The following is a 20,344-nucleotide window of genomic DNA, read 5'->3' as shown; positions in this document are numbered from 1 at the left end:
TCTGGGTGGGCCCAGAACAGGATGAGGTTTCAGCTACTTTGAAGCTGAAGAGATCGAGATCACAGATATAACAGTTTTAAGAGCTGGAATAAGGGACTACACAGATGAAATATCTTAGCCACACCTAGTAAATAGGGTGGGGGAAATGCCATTAATTTTCAAGTTGTACTAGTGGTATTACTAGTGATCAATTTTCTATTTACTTGGAAAGATTAGCAGTATGTCTAAAATACATCCAAATTCATTTTAAGAGACATATTCTTTTTTTTTTTTTGCCCGTCATGGGGCTTGAACTCTGGGCCTGGGCGCTGTCCCTCAGCTCTTCAGCTCCAGGCGAGCAATCTACCACTTGAGCCACAGTGCCACTTCCGGCTTTCTGGTGGTTAACTGGAGATAAGACTTTCATAGGCTTCTGTGCCCGGGCTGGCTTTGAACCACAATCCTCAAATCTCAGCCTCCTGAGTAGCTAGGATTACAGGCGTGAGCTACGGGCTCTGGGCTGGTGTTTTTTTTTTTGAACTAGAGATTGAACCCAAAGCCTTTATGATGTGTTGTACTGCTGAACTATATCCTTAGCCCTGCTTATAATCTTTGTGGCTACATGCTTAATTCACTTGGTCATAGGAAAATGATAGGGTTTTATGTAGCCTACTTAGGCTAGCCTTGAAGTTCCATCCTTCTGCCTCACCCTCCTGAGTGTAAACAATGAACATAGGCTTGATATTTGATGAGATATGAGAATAAAGAATAACTGATGGGTTTCTAGCCTAAGTATCTTACAGTTTCCTTTTTCCTTCCCTCCCTCCTCAGCATAAATGCTTACTTCGCCCAATCCTTTCCCTCCCTTCCTTTTTATCTTCTTTATCTTCCTTCCTTCCTTTCTCCCTGTTTTTTTTTTGAGAGCTGGGGAGCAAATCTAAGGCTTCATGCACAAGAGTTCTACCACTGAACTGTACTTCCAGCCCCATTTTATAGTGTTGATTTGAGCTGTGATAATGATTTAAAATTCTGCTGGAGAGGTAGCTCTAAAAACACAAGGCTTTCTTTTCCATATGGAAACCCTGAAGATTAACTGTTATTTAATGAGATGGGTTCAGATATACCTGCCTATTTTTGCAAAGTTACTTAGAATATTGGGATTAGAATTCGGTTAGATTTAGGTAGACTCATTCAGAGCTATTTCAGTCCACAGTGCTACATTCCATTCATATATCTTGTTGGTTTCACAATTATTCCAGAATATATACAGTGTACGTTTTCTTAAAATCCCACAATCATAGGTAGAACCCCAGTTAGAAGGCACAAATCCTACTTGCATTCTTTTGTCATAGCAGACTCTTCAAAGAAATCCTGTCACTGCCAGAAGGATGTGGCTAGATATTATAAGTAATTTCTCATCAGTGAGTAGCCCTAAATATATTGTTTTTATAATCCCAATACATGTTATCTTTAGTATTCATTTTTTAAAGAACCATTTAACTGTCATTGTAAAATTAAATAAGGCCTATATGTTCATCATAGACAATCTACCATATGAGAAATGTGGGTCGTGATGCATAATTTAGCTCAAATAACAAGTTGATAGGTAAAATGCCAAGAGCTTATTAAAATAGAGTTAATACAACAGTTACAAAGTTTAGGGACAATTATAACTCAATTAAAGAATTCTCAAGAAATTAAGCTTCTTTTAACCATATTCCTTGTGTTAAAAAAAAAAAAAGGAAGCTATGAGGATCACCGTCCCAAGCCAGCCCAGGTAGAAAAGTCTGTGAAACTCTTCCAATTAAGCGCCAAAAAGCTCAAAGTAAAGCTGTGTGGCTCAAACGGCAGAAGGCTAGCCTTTATCAAAAAAGCTACGGGTCAATGCTCAGGCACTGAGTTCAAGCCCCCATACTGGTGTGTGTGCGCACCCGCTCCCGTGTGCGCACGCACACACAACACACACACACACACACACACACACAAACACACACACACACACAGGAACTCAAGGAGGCACACATTTGTAATCTCAGCACTCAAAGAGGATTGAGGGCTTGAGGTCAGCCTGGGATACTTAGTAAGACCCTGTCTCAAAAACCAAAAGTTGCCAGGTGCCAGGGACTCAACAACTGTAATCCTAGCTACTCAGGAGGCTGAGACCTGAGGATTGCGATTCAAAGCTCGACAGGTAGGAAAGTCTGAAACTCTTACCTCCAATTAACCACCAGAAAACCGTAAGTGGCACTGTGGCTCAAATGGTAGAACACTTGCCTTAACTGATGAGCTCAGCGACAGTGCCCAGGCCCAGGCCCCATGACTGACAAAAGAAGTTTTCAAGAAGGATATAAGTAAGGAAGCCAGGTGCTAGTGGCTCACGCCTGTAATCCTAGCTATTCAGGAGGCTGAGATCAGAGGATTGCAGTTCAAAGCCACTCCGGGCAGGAAAGTCTGTGAGACTCTTATCTCCAATAAACCACTAGAAAACCAGAAGAGGTGCTGTGGCTCAAGTGGTAGAGCACTTGCCTTGAGCTGAAGAGCGCAGGCACAGCGTCCAAGCCCAGAGTTCAAGGCCCCCAAAAAAACCGACCAAAAAAAAAAAAGGATATAAGGAATTTTGAGGGAGGTTTATAAAAAAGCTTTGTTTATGTGACCATATAAGCTGATGCTAAACGAAATGAACCCCAAGATAGGGACACAAGAGATTTTCTCTTTCTTGCTGTTCTTTTTAAGGTACTTATAATGTACTATGTGATTTTTGTTTCTTTTGTATGTTCTTCCCCCATGGTATAACCCCTGTTGTCACTGTATTGAATTCTGGTGTCCTGCATCTTGTATATACATTTTTCTAATTTGGGAAGGGGAAGGGAAATAACAAAATGCTGAAATAAGGTTACAGGATGACTCATTGTAACAACGAGATATACAAGACACTATGTTGAAAATGAACTTTACAACTTTGGTGGGGGGGAGGGAGGAGTTGGGGAGGTGGGGAGGAAAGGGATGGTAGGGAAAAAATAACGGAGGGGGTAACAATGCTTGATAGGAAAGGGACTCATTACCTGGCTCATGTAACTGTAACCCCTCTGGACAGTATACTTTCTCTCTCTCTCTTTCTCTCTCTCAAAGAATTTTGAGGGAGATTTATGGACAGTGGGAATAGGTTTCAGTGCAAAGAATAGGTTTTCACTGTAAGAAAATGAATGCGGATGAAAATGGATGAACACTTATTAAGGAATATCTATCATGCTCTGAATAATATTATTGTATTTTTCATCAGTTTCATGAATTAGACATCATAGCATCTCACAATAAGGAAACTGAGGTACAAAGAAATGATATAGTGGTAAAAATGTGTGACTAGATGCAAGAACACCATGGCTTTATTTCTGGGTTCATTTCTCATATTTAGCCCAGAACTTCTCCTGAGAATGTAATCATCTGTGAGTGATGGCATTAATAAGAATTTTCCTAAATAGTCATTGTAAGGGGTGCATCATGGAAACAACTCTGAAATGTAATGCCTGGCTGTCACAAGCAAGCAGCCAATAAGTAGTACTATTTTTGTTTTGTGCTGGGGATTCAACCCAGGGTCTAGTGTATGAAAGGCAAACACTCTCCTATTGAGCTATATCCCAGGTCCAATGTGTTAGCTTTCTTTCTTTTTTTTTTTTTTGGTCAGTTATGGGGCTTGAACTCTGGGACTGGGTGCTATCCCTCAGCTCTTCAGCTCAAGGCAAGTTCTCTACCACTTGAGCCGCAGCACTACTTCCAGTTTTCTGGTGGTTTATTGGAGATAAGAGTCTCACAGACTTTGCTTCCCAGGCTGGCTTTGAACCACAATCTTCAGATCTCAGCCTCCTGAGTAGCTAGGATCACAGGCATGAGCCACTAGCACCCAGCTTATGTTAGCTTTTATCATTAGAGTGGCCAAGAAAGGATTCTAAACTGAACTTCTCTACTATAACTGGTAACTTTTATATCTCCTGGAGATATAGAATATTTCCTTTCATGGTGTACAGAATCCGAGAGATGACAATAAAGCAAGAAGTTGGTCTGACTAACCCTAACTTGAGGACAACATTCAGAACAAAGGATAAACTATCATGTAGAAAACCCTGACAAGACACAAAATACCAGCATTCATCTTGGTATTTGAAGTTTTTTATTTTTTTGAGACAAGGTCTGGCTATGTAGCCAAAACTCATGATCCTCCTGCCTCACCTTTCAACTACTGTTATTAGCCAGGCCTGGTGGCTCATGCCTGTAATCCTAGCTACTCAGAAGGCTGAGATATGAGGATTGAAGTTCAAAACCAGCTGGGGCAGGAAAGTCTATGAGACTCTTATCTTCAATAAACTACTCAGAAAAAAGCCAAAAGTGGCACTGTGGCTTAAGTGTAAAGTGCTAGCCTTGAGCAAAAGCAGCTCAGGGACAGAGCCCAGAGGTCAAGCCCCAGGTCTGGCAAACAAACAAACAAGCAAACAAAATCCACAAAAACCAAAACCCAAATTCTGATATTATAGGTGTATGCCACGGTGCCTAGCTAAGTTGTTTTATAACAAAAAGGTAAATTTTCTACTAGTAGGTAAACAGCTCAATGTATCTTAATGTATATTTTTATTATTTGTGAATTACTTTGCTAATAAAAAATGACCTTGCCATTTCTTCTAATAACTTTAAAATACTGATGTCTAATTTCCAAATGAAAACAGCTGCATAGAGCTCCCTCTAGTGTCATGACAGTACTGAAATATAATTTTGTCCTAATATTTACAAGTTTATTCATTCAATACATTATTAACATATTAAGCTTGTACCTTGTTGTAGATAATATGTAGTCTCTAACAAGACATTATGGTCCTAATTAGATGGTATCTTCTTGTGTGAACATCTAACACTTCTCAATGTATGCATATTTCATTCAAATAGAGGGCACAGAGTAAAAAGCTCCTCTAAATAAAAGTTTTGCTAAGCAGTTCATCTCACAACCATCACACACATATAGCTAAAGGTAAGCAAATGAAGTAGGCAGCTTCAACTGCAATTAACTTCTGACAACTGCATTAACTTCTTTCCCTTTTATTTTTCCATATATGTATTATTATTTTAAATTACATTCTGGGGCTTGAACTCAGGGCCTGGGTGCCGTTCCTGAGCTCTTTTTTGCTCAAGACTAGCACTCTACCACTTAAGTCACAGTTCCACTTCTGGCTTTTTTTAGTGGTTAATTCAAGAGTCTCATGGATTTTCCTGCCCAGGATGGCTTTGTTATCCTCGGATCTCAGCCTCCTGAGTAGTTAGAATTAATTTTTTCAAAAATGGCAATGTGCAAAGCACAGGTACTTATGCTTGTAATCATAACTTCTCAGGAGGCTGAGACCTGAAGATAAGGTCCTTAAGTCTCTTACCTCCTATTAATCACCAAAAAGGCTGGAAGTGGAATTGTGGCTCAAGTGGTATAGTGCTGCTAGCCTTGAACAACAGCAGCAACAAAAAGTTCAGGGATAGCTAATCCTAGCATAATCCTAGGACGTGGGAGACTGAGGCAGATAGATCTGGTTTGTAGAGAGAGATCATGTCTCAAAAGGAAAAAAAAAAGGCAACATGAGACAATCTGATAACAACAAGAACATGAGGCATTCTAGGACATATATAAGTATAATTCCTTGAAACTTTAAATTGATTGTGAATACAAGACTACTACCCATATCCTAAGTCCATAAGTATTCTAAAAAAGGATTCTTTGGTCAAGCAAGCTGAGAATATTCTGGATTAAACTAAACTATCTTTACTGTAGGATCTTTCAGAATCTGCATGTAATATGCTAATATTCACAGTGAATCCCCAGTATGAGACACTAACCAGCTTTTCCCATATTTACTACTACGAGATCCTTTTTATCCCAGAATACCTAATGATATCTAATTAAACTAATGTTCAACTGAAGAATGTGGGAAATAATCTAAATCCAAATAAAGTTACATTAGTTCCTCTTCTTCTATCATGTCTCTACCCTTTAGATTCAATACATTCCTCTTATCTTTCCTACTTGGTAGCCACTGGTTTTGTATTTTTCTGGCTTAATGATTTTAAAGTGGCTTCGAAGTTTATGACATCATACAAGTATAAATCTCCTTACACACAAAATATCATTCTGTTCTCATTGAAATAGAAGATGCTGCTTTCACTTTTTCACAGACTTTATCTGTGGACTTATGGGAAATTAGACTGAAGTCCTAGATGGAAACAAAGAATAATGGCTTAAGTTAAGATTCAGCTGAAAGATCAGATTACCTCAATCATTTCTGGCCAAAAAAATAGTGCAAAGATGGGAAACTCTATTCAGAAACAGACTTGAAATCATAATGGAGAGGGAGGTTGATGTGCCCAAGTCCAGTAAAGTGATCAAAAGATAATGAGTAAGGAAGAGGTAATTTGGAAATAAAATAGCTTATTGAATCTTCTAGAGTTAATCTTCCCAGATAGCTTTAGTAATTGGCTGGGACCAATTTAATTTCTAACAAATACAGAACACTCAAAACTAAATGGGAATGACAAAAATATCTATTTTGGATTATCAGCTTCGTATTATGACTTAGGAACAACAAGAACAGTTTATCTATTTCAGTCAAGGTTCAAAAAATTTCTTTAAACTAAAGGTGATCTTTTTTTCTTTCAAGTTTTAAAAAAAATTGTTGTTTTGTTTAGTTTGGTACTTTCTCCCTGGAGTTAAGTTTGAGAAAAGACCTTCACACAGGCATTTTAGAGGGATTGATGCTGTAGTATTAAATAAGTAAATACTGATTAAGTAAATCAAGGATTGATTCATTTTATATCACTGAGTTTATAAATTCTCTTAATAGGGCTGGGAAGGTGGCTCAGTGGTAGAGCGCTTGCCTTGCATGCCTGAGGCCCTGGGTTTGATTCCTCAGCACCACATAAGCAAAAAAGAAAAAAGCCGGAAGTGGCACTGTGGCTCAAGTGTAGAGCGCTAGCCTTGAGCTGAAGAGCTGAGGGACAGCGCCCAGCCCAGAGTTCAAGCCCCATGACTGGACCCCCCCCCCAAAAAAATAAAAAAATAAATTCTCTTAATAAAACTGAATATATTAATGATTTAAAAAGTAACTTAAGCTGGGTGCCAGTGCTTCACACTGGCTGAGATCTGAGGATCACTATTTAAAGACAGCCAGGGCAGACAAACTGGAGAGACTCCTATCTTCAATTAGCCAGCAAAAAGCTGAGTGAGAATGAGAGGCCCCTGGGTTCAAATCCTGGTACTTTCAAATAAGAAAAAGTAACTTTATAATAGGGATCTAGAACTTAATTAAAAGAAATCCATTGGTCCATACTAAAATTAAGTAATTATTTATTTATAAAGTAACAAAAATTTATGAATAAATCTGTTTATTGTACTGTGAAAATGGTCTTGGTATAGGCAAAAACATTATATACTTTGAGGAGAGCATTAAGGACAGTTAAGACAAAAGACAAATTTTGAACTCAATCTTGATTTAAGGGAAACACTATAAATTATAGGCTAGTCTGCATTTAGCATGAACTCAGCTTCTATATATAACATAAAGCATCAAAGAGTACAAAAGATGATGGAATCCAGTAAGCCCATACCTAAATTTTAACTATAAAGCTTCAAGAAGTTTTTGTTTATTCTTATATACTTGTTTTCTTCTGAGACAAGTTGATTTTATCTCCAAGACTTAAGGCCATTCCCTGTAAAGAAGAATGCAAATATTTATAATTATTGAAAGTATGTATAAGCAGTATATTATTATTATTCCAATTTAACTAAGCCTCTATTCAACGTCACTACATCAAAAACAAAACCTAGGGTGTACAAAAACAGACTTAGCAAAACATTATTAAGGCCATTTTAGTGATAGATTAACATCAGTGCTTTAAAAAACAAAACTATGCAAAATCTATCTGACAAACATCCCACAGCAATCAATCTGGTTTTGGGAAAATATTCCAGAATAGCCAGGTGCTAATGGCTCACACCTGTATTCTAACTACTCATGAGGCTGAGATCTGAGGATTGAAGTTCAAAGCCAGCCCAGGCAGAAAAGTCTTCAATTAGCCACCTAAAAACCAGAAGTGGAGCTGGGCGCTGGTGGCTCACGCCTGTAATCCTAGCTACTCAGGAGGCTGAGATCTGAGGATCGCGGTTCAAAGCCAGCCCGGGCAGGAAAGACCGTGAGACTCCTATCTCCAATAAACCACCAGAAAACCGGAAGTGGCGCTGTAGCTCAAGTGGTAGAGCGCTCGCCTTGAGCTGGAGAGCTGAGGGACAGCGCCCAGGCCCAGAGTTCAAGCCCCACGACCGACAAAAAAAAAAAAAAAAAACAGAAGTGGAGCCATGGCTCAAAATGCCAGAGCACTAGCCTTAAGCAAAAAACTCAGGGACAATACCTAGACTCTGGGGTCAAGCTCCATGATTGACAACAACAACAAAAAACCAGACTCAAGAGATAGCCATTTTAAGGAAGCAAAAGTAGTATTTTTATTAAATAACATTCATGCACAAAATGTAAATATGACAGAAGATATTATATTATAGAAATAGGAAAGACATAAATTTTTTCCCTTTTGTTTAGTTCAAAGATGCTCTCAAAATAAAGGTATTGTTACCTGACTCTTTGCACGAATTCTTATATGGCCAGTAACAGCAGCATCTGGTCCTTGGTGAATTGGCTTTTCAATGCTGACATTTGCAAGTGCATCTTCTCCAAATATGGAACGAGCATAAAGGTTGGCTGCCATAAAGCCACAGTAACCAGAAAGGGCCTGGGAGGAATTTGTGAAAAATCAAATACTTTACTAGAGAATTACCCACTGACAAAACCAAATAGCATAAGAGAATTGCTATTTAAAATATTAGTTACACCAGCCTCTGGTGGCTTACACCTGTAATACTAGCAACTCAAGAGGCTGACATCTGAGGATCTCACTTGGAGGCCAGCCTGGGCAGATAAAGCCACGAGACCCATATCTCCAATTAACCAGCAAAAAGAACAAAGTGAAGTTGTGGCTCAAGTGGAAGAATGCTATCCTTGAACAAAAAAGCCAAGAGACAGTAAAAGGCCCTGAATTCAAGCACCAGTGCTAGCACAAAAAAATAAATGTTTCTATGTACCATTTTTCTAATTTTATTTTTATCTCTAAGTAGTTGTACAAATGAGTTGTCATCCAACAAAGTATATGTATCTCTCTCATACTGTGGCAGTTACAGGATCATATTATAGTTTGCCAAAATTCTACAACGATGCATATAAAAAGTATGGATTTCACTGTGTATTATAAGCCAATAAACCTGACTTTAAAACCTGTAATTTTTCCAATTTGTATTTGTATACTTTATGATTGTTTACCTCTTATGCCAAACTCTTTTTAAGTTCTATGAAGGAATAGAATACTTTTTGCAGACTTAGTATTTACTAAATAAACTAACATTAAACCTACTTGTTTTGCAAAAAACTTAGTTTCTCGTGTGTGTGTGTGTGTGTGTGTGTGTGTGCGCGCGCGTGCGTGTGCGCGCGCGCATGTGCATGCCAGGCAAGCACTTTATCATTGAGTTATATCCTCAACCTGACAGCACAAATTTCATTAATAATATGAATATTGTAACACTAACAGAGTTTTATAAAGAAAAAATATTTCTGAATAAGCCTCTATCTGAATCAAGAGAAGGCCAAAAAGAAAAAAACAAATTTGAGAACTCAGTTGAGCCACTGCACCAAAACCATATAGGATTAATATACTTGAATAGAAAGTTAAGTAGATTTAAACATTTTAAAAGTAACTACTTTTAGGGCTGGGAAGGTGGCTCAGTGGTAGAGCGCTTGCCTTGCATGCCTGAGGCCCTGGGTTCGATTCCTCAGCACCACATAAGCAAAGAGAAAAAAAGCCGGAACTGGCGCTGTGGTTCAAGTGGTAGAGCGCTAGCCTTGAGCTGAAGAGCTCAGGGACAGCACCCAGGCCCAGAGTTCAGGCTCCACGGCCGGACCCCCCCCCAAAAAAAAGTAACTACTTTTAGTGGGGTGCCAGTGGCTCATGCCTGTAATCCTAGCTACTCAAGAGGCTGAGATCTAAGGATCATGGTTCAAAGCCAGCCTGGGCAGGAAAGTCCATGAGACTCTTATCTCCAATAAATCACTTAGAAAACCGGAAGTGGTGCTGTGGCTCAAGTGGTAGAGTGCTAGGTTTGAGCTGAAGAACTGAGGGACAATGCGCAGGCTCAGAGTTCAAGCCCCACAACCGACAAAAAAACATTAACAAAAAAAAATACTTTTTAACAGAACAAGTTTTTCTTAAGTTGAATTATAACAAGTAGATACTAGAAGAAACATAAAAAAGCCAGAAAACGGGCTGGGAAGGTGGCTCAGAGGCAGAGTGCTTGCCTTGCATGCATGAGGCCCTGGGTTAGATTCCTCAGTACCACATAAGCAGAAAAAGCTGGAGTGGCGCTGTGGCTCAAGTGGTAGAGCATTAAACTTGAGCTGAAGTGCTGAGGGACAGCGCCCAGGCCCAGAGTTCAGGCCCCACCACCACCAAAAAAAAAAAAAAAAAGCCGGAAACTAATGTACTACTCAATCAGGTATAAGGATATTCTAAGCCTGGCGCTGGTAGCTTGCTGGTAGTTTATAACTGTAGTCCTAGCTACTCAGGAGGCTGAGATCTGAGGATCACAGTTTAAAGGCAGCCTGCGCAGAAAAGTCTCCATGAGACTCTTATGTCCAATTAACTACTCAAAAAGTGGAGCTGTGGCTCAAAGAGGTAGAGAGCTAACCTTGAGCAAAAAGAGCTCAAGGACAGCACCCAGGCCCTGAGTTCAAGCTGCATGTCTAAAAACAACAACAAAAAAAGAATTTTCCAGTCAAATTTTACCTTCTCTGGAGTGAGGCACTTCATGTTGGTTGACTTTAGTATGTGCTGTAAATAGTCATTTAGATCAATCATATTGGTGTTAACTGTTACCTGGAGAGGAGAAAAAAATGTATTAAGATCATAAATCATATGAGATATTATGAATCACTATTTTATCCCAAAACTTCCAATTATTTATGGGAAGAGTGAACAACAAAAAAGTAGATGACATCTACAAAATCCAACTTGCAGGCTGTTACCAGGAATCTGGTATCAGTGCTTTCAGATGTAGGTAACTTCATAGAAGATGAACACAAAATATACAAAATAATTCAAATAAATCAAAGCTCAAAGGAACAGACTTCCTCAGTGGGTCACAGAGTCTGCAAGGCCTCTTTTGGACCTTAGATTCAATGGTAAATTATTGTTCATCTATGAAAGGATAGAAACATATCTATAATGTTTTAAATATTAACTACAGAACTGCTGCTTTATTCTATTTGCCATAGAAAATTGCATAAGTACTTGCATGATTTCTATATAAAGCTAATTTATAAGAACAGATAATAGACTAACTTTGTTTTCCCATTCAAATTCGGCCCACATCTGACGGAATTCAGCATCGGTGCAAGTTGCTGGCTGGATATAGTCCATGATGTCAATGTGGATATCACTGAGAACCACACAATTTCTGTCACTTGCTGCTCCAGAGACATCATAAACTGTAATATACATGATGTACAAAAAGGTCCACAATCACAAATGAAAACTTCAATTAATTTTTAATATGCCCAAATAATAATTATGATAGCAACAGATATTTATATAATAGTGCAAGTTGAGTGCTAGCCAAAATGCTTTTCCAGTATTTTCTACCTTACAGATGAAGAAACAATAGTAGAAAAGTTAAATAAAGTTGCTCAAGGTCACATAAGTGATAAATAGTCAGGCTAGGATTTAAAATCAGACACCTGTGTTTTTGGTATTAAATAAATTTAGTAAATTTAATGCATTGAATATTTGTATAGCAACTGTAGTGTGCTAGGTGCTGAAGTGGATACACAAACAGCACCATGCTCCCATATTAGGTGATCAGCTAATGTATTTTTTTTTCTACCTCATACTTGCCCTCCTTTTTCTAAACTAATTTTGTTTTGGTTTTTAAATTTTTATTATTAACTTTTTTACACGGTACTGAGGAATCAAACTCAGGGCCTCATGCATGCTAGGCAAGCACTCTACAATGAAGCCACATCCCTAAACCCTAAACTAGTATTTTTTAAGTAAATATTGCTGAGCTTAGTACGTATATTTTTTGCTTCTACAACTCTTCCACAGTAGAAAGTTACAATCTGATTGCAGTCTACCTTTTCTCTTGCTATTCTCCCATTCCTTCTATATTCTGTGAAAACAGAAGGTTATCAAGAGTATCTTTAGTTTTTTTTTTTTTTGGGGGTTCAGTCGTGGGGCCTGAACTCTGGGCCTGGGTGCTGTCCCTCAGTTCTTCAGCTCAAGGCTAGCGCTCTACCACTTGAACCACAGCGCCACTTCTGGCTTGTTTTTTGCTTATGTGGTGCTGAGGAATCGAACCCAGGGCCTCATGCATGCAAGGCAAGCGCTCTACCACTGAGCCACCATCCCAGCCCTCTTCTTGTAGTTTTAAGCTGTTTCTAAAAGTAAACATCTTTCATAGCAAAGAAGTGCTACCTCTTTTCTTCAGAACTTACCTTCCTGACAGCTGTGATTCCTGCTTCAGTTCAAGAGCTAAATTTTTCATTATTATGTCTTTACCTTTCCATTCCCTTAATAAATTGTGTTTCTTACACTCAAAAAATATACTCAGACGTCTCTTTTCTTTATTAAAAACAAACAAAAGAAACTTCAAAAAAACAGAAAGTCTTAGCTGCAGTTGGTGATGCAGGCCTGTAACTCACAAGTTCCAGACTGGCTTGGGCTACCTCTGAGATTCAGTGAGAAAAATGGAGTTCTATCTCATCTTTACTCTCTCTTCTACCCACTGTTTCCTCTTATTACTGTCAAAGCCAAGGTCTTAAAATTGTCAACATTCACTATCTTTTATTTTTTCAACTATTTAGCATTCAAGCCACCACCACTACCCAAGACATGCTACACAATGTTTTAAGATCAGCAACTCATAAATGCAAAGGATTTTCTTTCATACTGTAGGCTACCTGACTTTTGAAGTTTCAGATACTTCTTTAAGATTTTATTCTAAGCATATTACAGATTCCTTTTTTTTTTCTTAATGTTATCTCCTACCCTGACCAAATCTTTAATATTACCATTGTCTTGGACTCTGTTTTCAAATGTCCCCTTTGTACTATTTATAACCTTCTCTGGGGGAATTATTTGGTTTTTATGCTTTTATCTATTTTGTGATGCTGGGGATTAAAACCAAGGCTTCATGAAATTTACCACTGAGCCATTCTCATGTCCTTCCTATTGCTCTCCCCCCCTTCTTCCCTCCCTCTCTCTCTCTTTCCTTCCTTCCTTCCTTCCTCTTTCTCTCTGTCATGCTAGGAATAGAACCTAGGGCCTTGTACATGCTAGGGAAGCACATTACAATATAACTACAATTCAGACTGCTTCTTTAGCTTTTAAACAATTATTATTTGAATTTCTTTTGCAAGTTCCAGATTCACATCCAACTGCCTTTGGCTATCTTTAGACACGTGCCTAAAATTTTCTTTCAAATGTTATCTTCTCTTTTATGCTTCCTGTTTTGTTGAATCAAATAAATAACAACAGCCTAATAAATTCAATCCACAAATCAGAGGACTGCTTTAGTCATTTCCTCTTCAGTCAATGATGATTTCCTTAACATTGGTTACAATAAACTCTTCTTGCATTCTTACCACTACTGTATGGGTTTCAGCCTTCTCTTACTTCTCACTTGGGCTTCTTCAAAAATCTACTATTTAATCTTCCTGTCTCTTCTATATTACTATACAGTAGAAAAATTTAATCATGTAGACTGCTCATTTATAATTTCCCAATGTCTCCCCTTTATTTCCATGAACAAAGTCTGAAAGCCTTATTATGGAAAATAAAATATGGCTCCCAATGACCTTCCTAATTTCAATTTCCTCTCACTATCATCCTCTAACCCATTCTAAACTCCAGGTTCTCAAACTACTTTCATTTGTTACTGCTGTACCCTTATTTATTTGTAGACATCTACTGATTTTTAAAAATTTTAATTAAAGCATGAGCTTCTCTATGCAGCCTTTCCTGACCTTTTCCTCTGAGAACTAGCCAAATTCCTCACTGACTTCTACTCTGCCTAGTATAAAAGCACTTAAGAGTTGTGTGCTGTGAAAAAAATGCAATACATCCCTGTGTAATACTGCACACTATCTATTTTATAAACTATTTTCCCTTACTTGATTATCAACTATCTGAGGCAGAACCCTTTGTTCCTCAACATTGTACATCTATCCTTATGAAGTAAATTTTGAGAAATTATGCTTATTGACTGAACGACACCGCACAAGTTAATCTCTAGAATATGCTTGGCCACACATGCCAATGCAAGTTTTATTCTCAGCTCAAATGCTATCCTTTGATAAGAAAATCCTTTTCCTTTATTTTTCTATATGACCCCAAAGTACATGGTATATTAACTAGCCTTTATCACAATGAATTGTAATCGTTTATCTCCTACCCACCTCCTCATTTTAACTTGTAGTTTCCTGAGAAGAGTGACTCTTTATAGATAATTTTTGTATTTACTGAGTTACGCACCTCCACTCCTTTTATCTAGAACTGAGTATAATGTTTGGTACAACATAGTGCCTCATAAGTGATAAATGGATTCTTGTGGTCCTTCTCATGCCCATAATTAATCACAAACCATAATACCTTACCTATATTGCCAAAAATTATTCCATTTTCTGTTGATGCTACCTTGACATTTGCTTTAATATTTGCAAAATCATGAGGAGCAAGAGTCAAAGGAGATGGTTTTTCCACAAGTTTCAGATCCCCTAAAGGAGAAAAAAATTGGCATCTTTAAAATAAACATACTAACATAAAACACTGAAAGTATAAAACAGTTTTTAGCTAAACAAGAAACATTGAAAGTATGTGATTCAAATATTATGAGTACAAAATAATTTAATATCATTATTTATATAAGTCTGCACGTTTTCTTTTAGAGATAATAGGATTTCAGAGTAACTATGAGCTTGTGAGAGAGGAATACTTTTGAGTCTATCTTTTTATTTTAATAAATGAATATAAACTTCACAAAGATCTTAAGCCTTAGACTTCATTACAAAGAAAGACAAGGATTTGTATGTTCTTTTTTTTTGTTGTTGTTAGTTGTGGAGCCTGAACTCTGGGCCTGGGTGCTGTCCCTCAGCTCTTCAGCTCAAGGCTAGTGCTCTACCACTTGAGCCACAGTACCACTTCAGGCTTTTTCTGCTTATGTGGTGCTGAGGAATCAAACCCAGGGCCTCATACATTCAAGGCAAGCACTCTAACACTGAGCTACCTTCTTAAAGATACAGTTCATCATGCTATGGTGAAGAAGGTAAAAGTACATTTTCTTTATTGTGCTGATACTAGGGCTTGAATGTAGGGTCTGGGCATTGTCAGTTGGCTTTTTCTACTCAACACTGGGCCTCTACCACTTCAGCCAGCTTTATTTCCAGCTTTATGCTAGATTAACTAGAGATAAGAGTCTCATGCTTTATCTGCCTGAGCTGGCTTTGAATGGTGATCCTTAGATCTCAGCTACCTGAGTAGCTAGGAATATATAGGTGTGAGCCACTGGAGCATAGCTAAAGAGTTATTTTGGTATAGTTTTACTGTTATTGTATACATCACTTGGCGTTTGTTGAGGGCATTGTACCATTTCTATAAACACTTCACATTTTTTTGTTGTTGTTGTTGGTCGTGGGGCTTGAACTCTGGGCCTAGGCTCTGTCCCTCAGCTCTTCAGCTCAAGGCAAGCACTCTACCACACGAGCCACAGTGGCACTTCTAGTTTTCTGGTGGTTAATTGGAGATAAGAGTCTCACAGACTTTCCTGCCCAGGCTGGCTTTGAACTGTGATCCTCAGATCTCAGCCTCCTAAGTAGCTAAAATTACAGGTGTGAGCCACTGGTACTTGGCTTTCACATTTTAAAATCTAGATAAAGTAGTAGTCAGAAAAAGTCTGACTTTTGACTTTTTTTTCATTTTTTTTTACTAGCATACTTTAGTTGTATCAAGAGGTTTAACTGTTATTCCTATGTATGCATACAATACACTTTCATGTGTTTTTATTAATAAGAAAAAAAATCACATGCTAAGTATAATAATGACTTTGGACACATATAATAAGAGGCAATATGCATTCAGAAAAAAACTAATTCTGCACCAAGGGAAAAAAAATTTTAAGTATCTTAGTAAATATGTAACTTTAACAGCTCTTGTTACATATTATAAAACTGAAGTGGGAATTAAATCCATTTGAATGTGCCAAGATCATAAACAAATCAGTGTGACAAAAATTTATAAAGAGCCAGGTGCCGGTGGCTCATGCCTGTAATCTAGCTACTGAGGGGGGTAAGATCTGAGGATCGCAGTTCAAAGCCAGCCTGGGCAGGAAAGTCCATGAGACTCTTATCTCCAATTAATCACCAGAAAACCACCAGTGGCACTGTGGCTTAAGTGGTAGAGTGCTAGCCTTAAGCTGAAGAGCTGAGGGACAGGACCAAGCCCAGAGTTCAAGCCCCATAACCAACCAAAAAAAAAAAAAAGTTTATAAAGCTGGACTTGAAGACACTTAAAACTTGATTCAAAATGTCACAAAATACACAATTTTTATACCAAAATTTGTGCATTTCTCATAATCAATCTATCATTAAGATTTACTAAACAAAATACCTTTCCTTGATGATAAATATTCTTACCTAGAGTAGCTAACTCTAATGTGCAGTTCTGCAAAGTATCGCTGGTTTGATTCACAACAAGTACATCCAGGACAATATCATACTGATTGACATGAACATAAGCTTCTGCATATACAGGATCTGAGAAACCTGTCAACTGGGTGACCTGGAAACACAAAAATGGAGACATAGTCAAATGAATTATAGAATTTATCTAAACATATACCTAGCCAAATGATTAATAATTAACAGATATATATCATATTGAGATAGACTTCATAAAATGAATTTGTAATTCAGGAATCAAAAAAGGAAACTGGAAGAATTAGAAAGAAATTTAGCACTTAAAGTTATTCAAACAATATAGAACTTAAAACACTAATTTAAAAGGTGACATCCAAGCCAGGTGGTGGTGGATCATGCCTGTGATCCTGGGTACTCAGGAGGCTGAGATTTAAACCATTCCAAGCAAGAAAGTCTGTAAGACTTTTTTTTTTTTTTTTTGGGGGGGGGGTCCTGTCGTGGGGCCTGAACTCTGGGCCTGGGCGCTGTCCCTCAGCTCTTCAGCTCAAGGCTAGCACTCTACCACTTGAGCCACAGCGCCACTTCCGGCTTTTTTTTCTTTTTGCTTATGTGGTGCTGAGGAACCGAACCCAGGGCCTCATGCATGCATGGCAAATGCTCTACCACTGAGCCACTTTCCCAGACTCTGTAAGACTTTTATCGTCAATTAATCATAGAAAAAGCTTGAAGAATAGCTGTGGCTCAAGTGGTAGAGTGCTAGCTTTGAGCAAAAGAAGCTCAGGGACAGTGCCCAGGCCCTGAGTTCAAGCCCCAGGACTGGCAAAAACAAACAAACAAACAAAAAAACCAAAACAAAAAGTAGACAGATGGCTTATCTTATAAAATTATCACTAATTATTAGGGAACCCCAAATTAAAGCCACAATAAGATACTACCACAAACACCATTAGGATGGTTTTAGAATAAAAAAAACAAAAAAAAGCCAGAAAATAACAAGTGTTAGAAAACATGGAAAAACTGGAATTACTGTCACTGCTGGTGGAAATTAAAATAACAGCTGCTATCAAAACAATATGGAGCCATAAATGATAAAAGTATAAAATAGGTCCTTTCAGTAGTAGGATTGGGAAGTTAAATGTAGAGGGTAAAAGGAGATAAAAGTATGGTCAAAGTACTTTATATACATGTATGAAAATACAATAATGAAACCTGTTGAAATGGTTTTAAGAAGGGATGGAAGGATAAGGGTGATAGAGCAGATGGGTCTGATAAAGGTACTTTGTGGGAATGTCATAACAATATTCCCTTGAGCAACTAATGTATTTTTTTTTTTTTGGTCAGTTGTGGGGCTTGAACTCTGAGCCTGGACGCTATCCCTGTGCTCTTTAGCTCAAAGCTAGTGCACTACCACTTGAACCACCACAGCACTTCCGGTTTTCTGGTGGTTAATTGGAGATAATTGGACTTTAATTGGACCTTCCTGCCCAGGATGGCTTTGAACCTTGATACTCAGATCTCCGCCTCCTGAATAGCTAGGATTACAGGTGTGAATTACCACAACTAATGTATTCTTAAAAAATAAATAAAAGCAAACTCCAGATAGTATGAAGCCATATGTTGTAGGGCATGCCTGTAATCTGAGCACTCAGAAAGCTGAGGCAGGGAGATCTTGGGTTCCAAGTCAGTCTAGGCAATATTCTGCTACTTTGTATTACATAGCAAGAGCTTGTCTCATAAAAGAAAAATAGCAAGGGAAAGGAAAGAAGGAAGGAAAGAAGGGAGGAAAGGATAGAAGGACAGAGGGAGGAAGGGAGAGGGAAATGGTTTGGTCATTCTCCAATAAAATTTAAAAAGGAATCGTCTTCTGAGGGCTGAGAGCATGGCTCAAGTGATAGAGAAGCTACCTAAAAGAAAATCCCAACAATGCAAAAGAAGAATTGCCTTATAACCAGCAATTTTACTTCTGGGTATATACTTAAAATCACTAAAAGCAAACACTTAAACAGATACTTGTGCATCCACATGCATAGCATTATTCTCAATAACCCAAAATGGAAGAAATCCAAGTGTCTATCAAAGCATAAATAAAATGTTCATTATATACACAATGTATTTATTTATTTATTTTAAAAATTCTAGGCCTCCTTAGCACAGGCCAAAATTTTTTTTATTTTTATTTTTTGTGAACATACTGTACAGAGGGGTTACAATTACATGGGCAACATAATGAGTACATTTCTTATCAAGCATTGCAGCCTCCTCCTTTGTTTACCCTTCACATCCCTTCCCAGCCTCCCCCCCCCACCAAAGTAGTAAAGTTTGTTTTCGACATGACAACTTGTACTTCTCATTTACACAATGTATTTAAAAGGAAGAAAAATGTGAAACATGCTATAACATGAGTGAACCTTTAAGAGATTCTGTTAAATGAAATAAGCCAGTCAAAAAAGGATGAATGGTAAATGGCTCCACTTATATGAGGTACTTAAAATAATCACAATCATAGAAAATCCCTGCTAGAGACAGGAAGGAAGTGCAAATGAGCATGCATTGTTTAATGGGTGTAGCGTAGTTTCAGTTTCACAAGATGAAAAAAGCTCTATAACAACGTAAGTTAATTTATGCAATGAAACTATACACTTAAAAATGGTTAAGATGGCCGGGCGCTGGTGGCTCATGCCTGTAATCCTAGCTACTCAGGAGGCTGAGATCTGAGGATCGCGGTTCAAAGCCAGCCTGGGCAGGAAAGACTCTTATCTCTAACTAACCACCAGAAAACTGGAAGTGACGCTCAAGTGGTAGAGTGCTCACTGTCAGCTGAAGAGATGAGAGACAGTGCCCTGGCCCAGAGTTCAAGCCCCACAACTGACAAAAAAAAAAAAAAAAGGAAAAAATGGTTAAAATGCTAACCTTTATGCTCTTTTTTATTTTTTAGGTCTGGTAGTAGGGCCTGAACTCTGGACCTGGGCGCTGTCCCTCAGCTCTTCACCTCAAGGCTAGCGCTCTACCACTTGAGCTACAGTGCCACTTCTGGCTTTTTTTTCTTTTTGCTTATGTGGTGCTGAGGAATCAAACCCAGGGCCTCATGCATGCAAGGCAAGCGCTCTACCGCTGAGCCACCTTCCCAGCCCTAAACTTTATGTTCTGTAATTGTTACAATTCAAAAAAAAATCTATTGCTATCAATTTCCAATTATAACAGAAAATATTTCAGTTTTGCTACTATCTTGAACATAAAAATCAATTTGAGATTGTTTACTCAGTTAACAAATGAAGTATGACCCTAACTCACTGATTCGTTTGGAATCTTTGTGTAATAGCTTTCCAAGTACTGGGATTACAAGTGTGAACCACGATACCTGGGCTCTGATCCTTAAATTTATATATATTTAAAAGAGTAGACTTCAGTTCCTAATAAAATCCTGTAGGGAACTTAATATATTAAAAATATAAAACTGAGTATAGCCGGGCGCTGGTGGCTCACGCCTGTAATCCTAGCTACTCAGGAGGCTGAGATCTGAGGATCGCGGTTCAAAGCCAGCCCGGGCAGGAAAGACC

At 38.2% G+C, this 20,344-nt stretch overlaps 1 protein-coding gene across 1 annotated transcript in view; it reads right to left on the bottom strand.

Moving 5' to 3' along the window:
• Window positions 1-7,330: 7,330 nt before the first annotated feature.
• The window catches only part of Copb1 (coatomer protein complex, subunit beta 1), a 47,239-nt gene continuing 34,225 nt past the window's right edge, over window positions 7,331-20,344 (bottom strand). The window contains exons 17-22 of the mRNA XM_013034142.1: window positions 16,785-16,929; window positions 14,751-14,870; window positions 11,440-11,585; window positions 10,885-10,974; window positions 8,629-8,784; window positions 7,331-7,710 (exon numbers count right to left, since the gene is read on the bottom strand). Of these exons, the coding sequence (XP_012889596.1) occupies window positions 7,651-7,710; window positions 8,629-8,784; window positions 10,885-10,974; window positions 11,440-11,585; window positions 14,751-14,870; window positions 16,785-16,929 (717 nt within the window). The 3' untranslated portion in view covers window positions 7,331-7,650. The remainder of the gene's footprint in view (window positions 7,711-8,628; window positions 8,785-10,884; window positions 10,975-11,439; window positions 11,586-14,750; window positions 14,871-16,784; window positions 16,930-20,344) is intronic.

This window comes from Dipodomys ordii, unplaced genomic scaffold, assembly GCF_000151885.1.
Source record: "Dipodomys ordii isolate 6190 unplaced genomic scaffold, Dord_2.0 Scaffold183, whole genome shotgun sequence".
NCBI lineage: Eukaryota > Metazoa > Chordata > Mammalia > Rodentia > Heteromyidae > Dipodomys > Dipodomys ordii.
The sequence above is the reverse complement of the archived record's forward strand: the minus strand, read 5'-3'. Positions and strand labels throughout refer to the sequence as shown.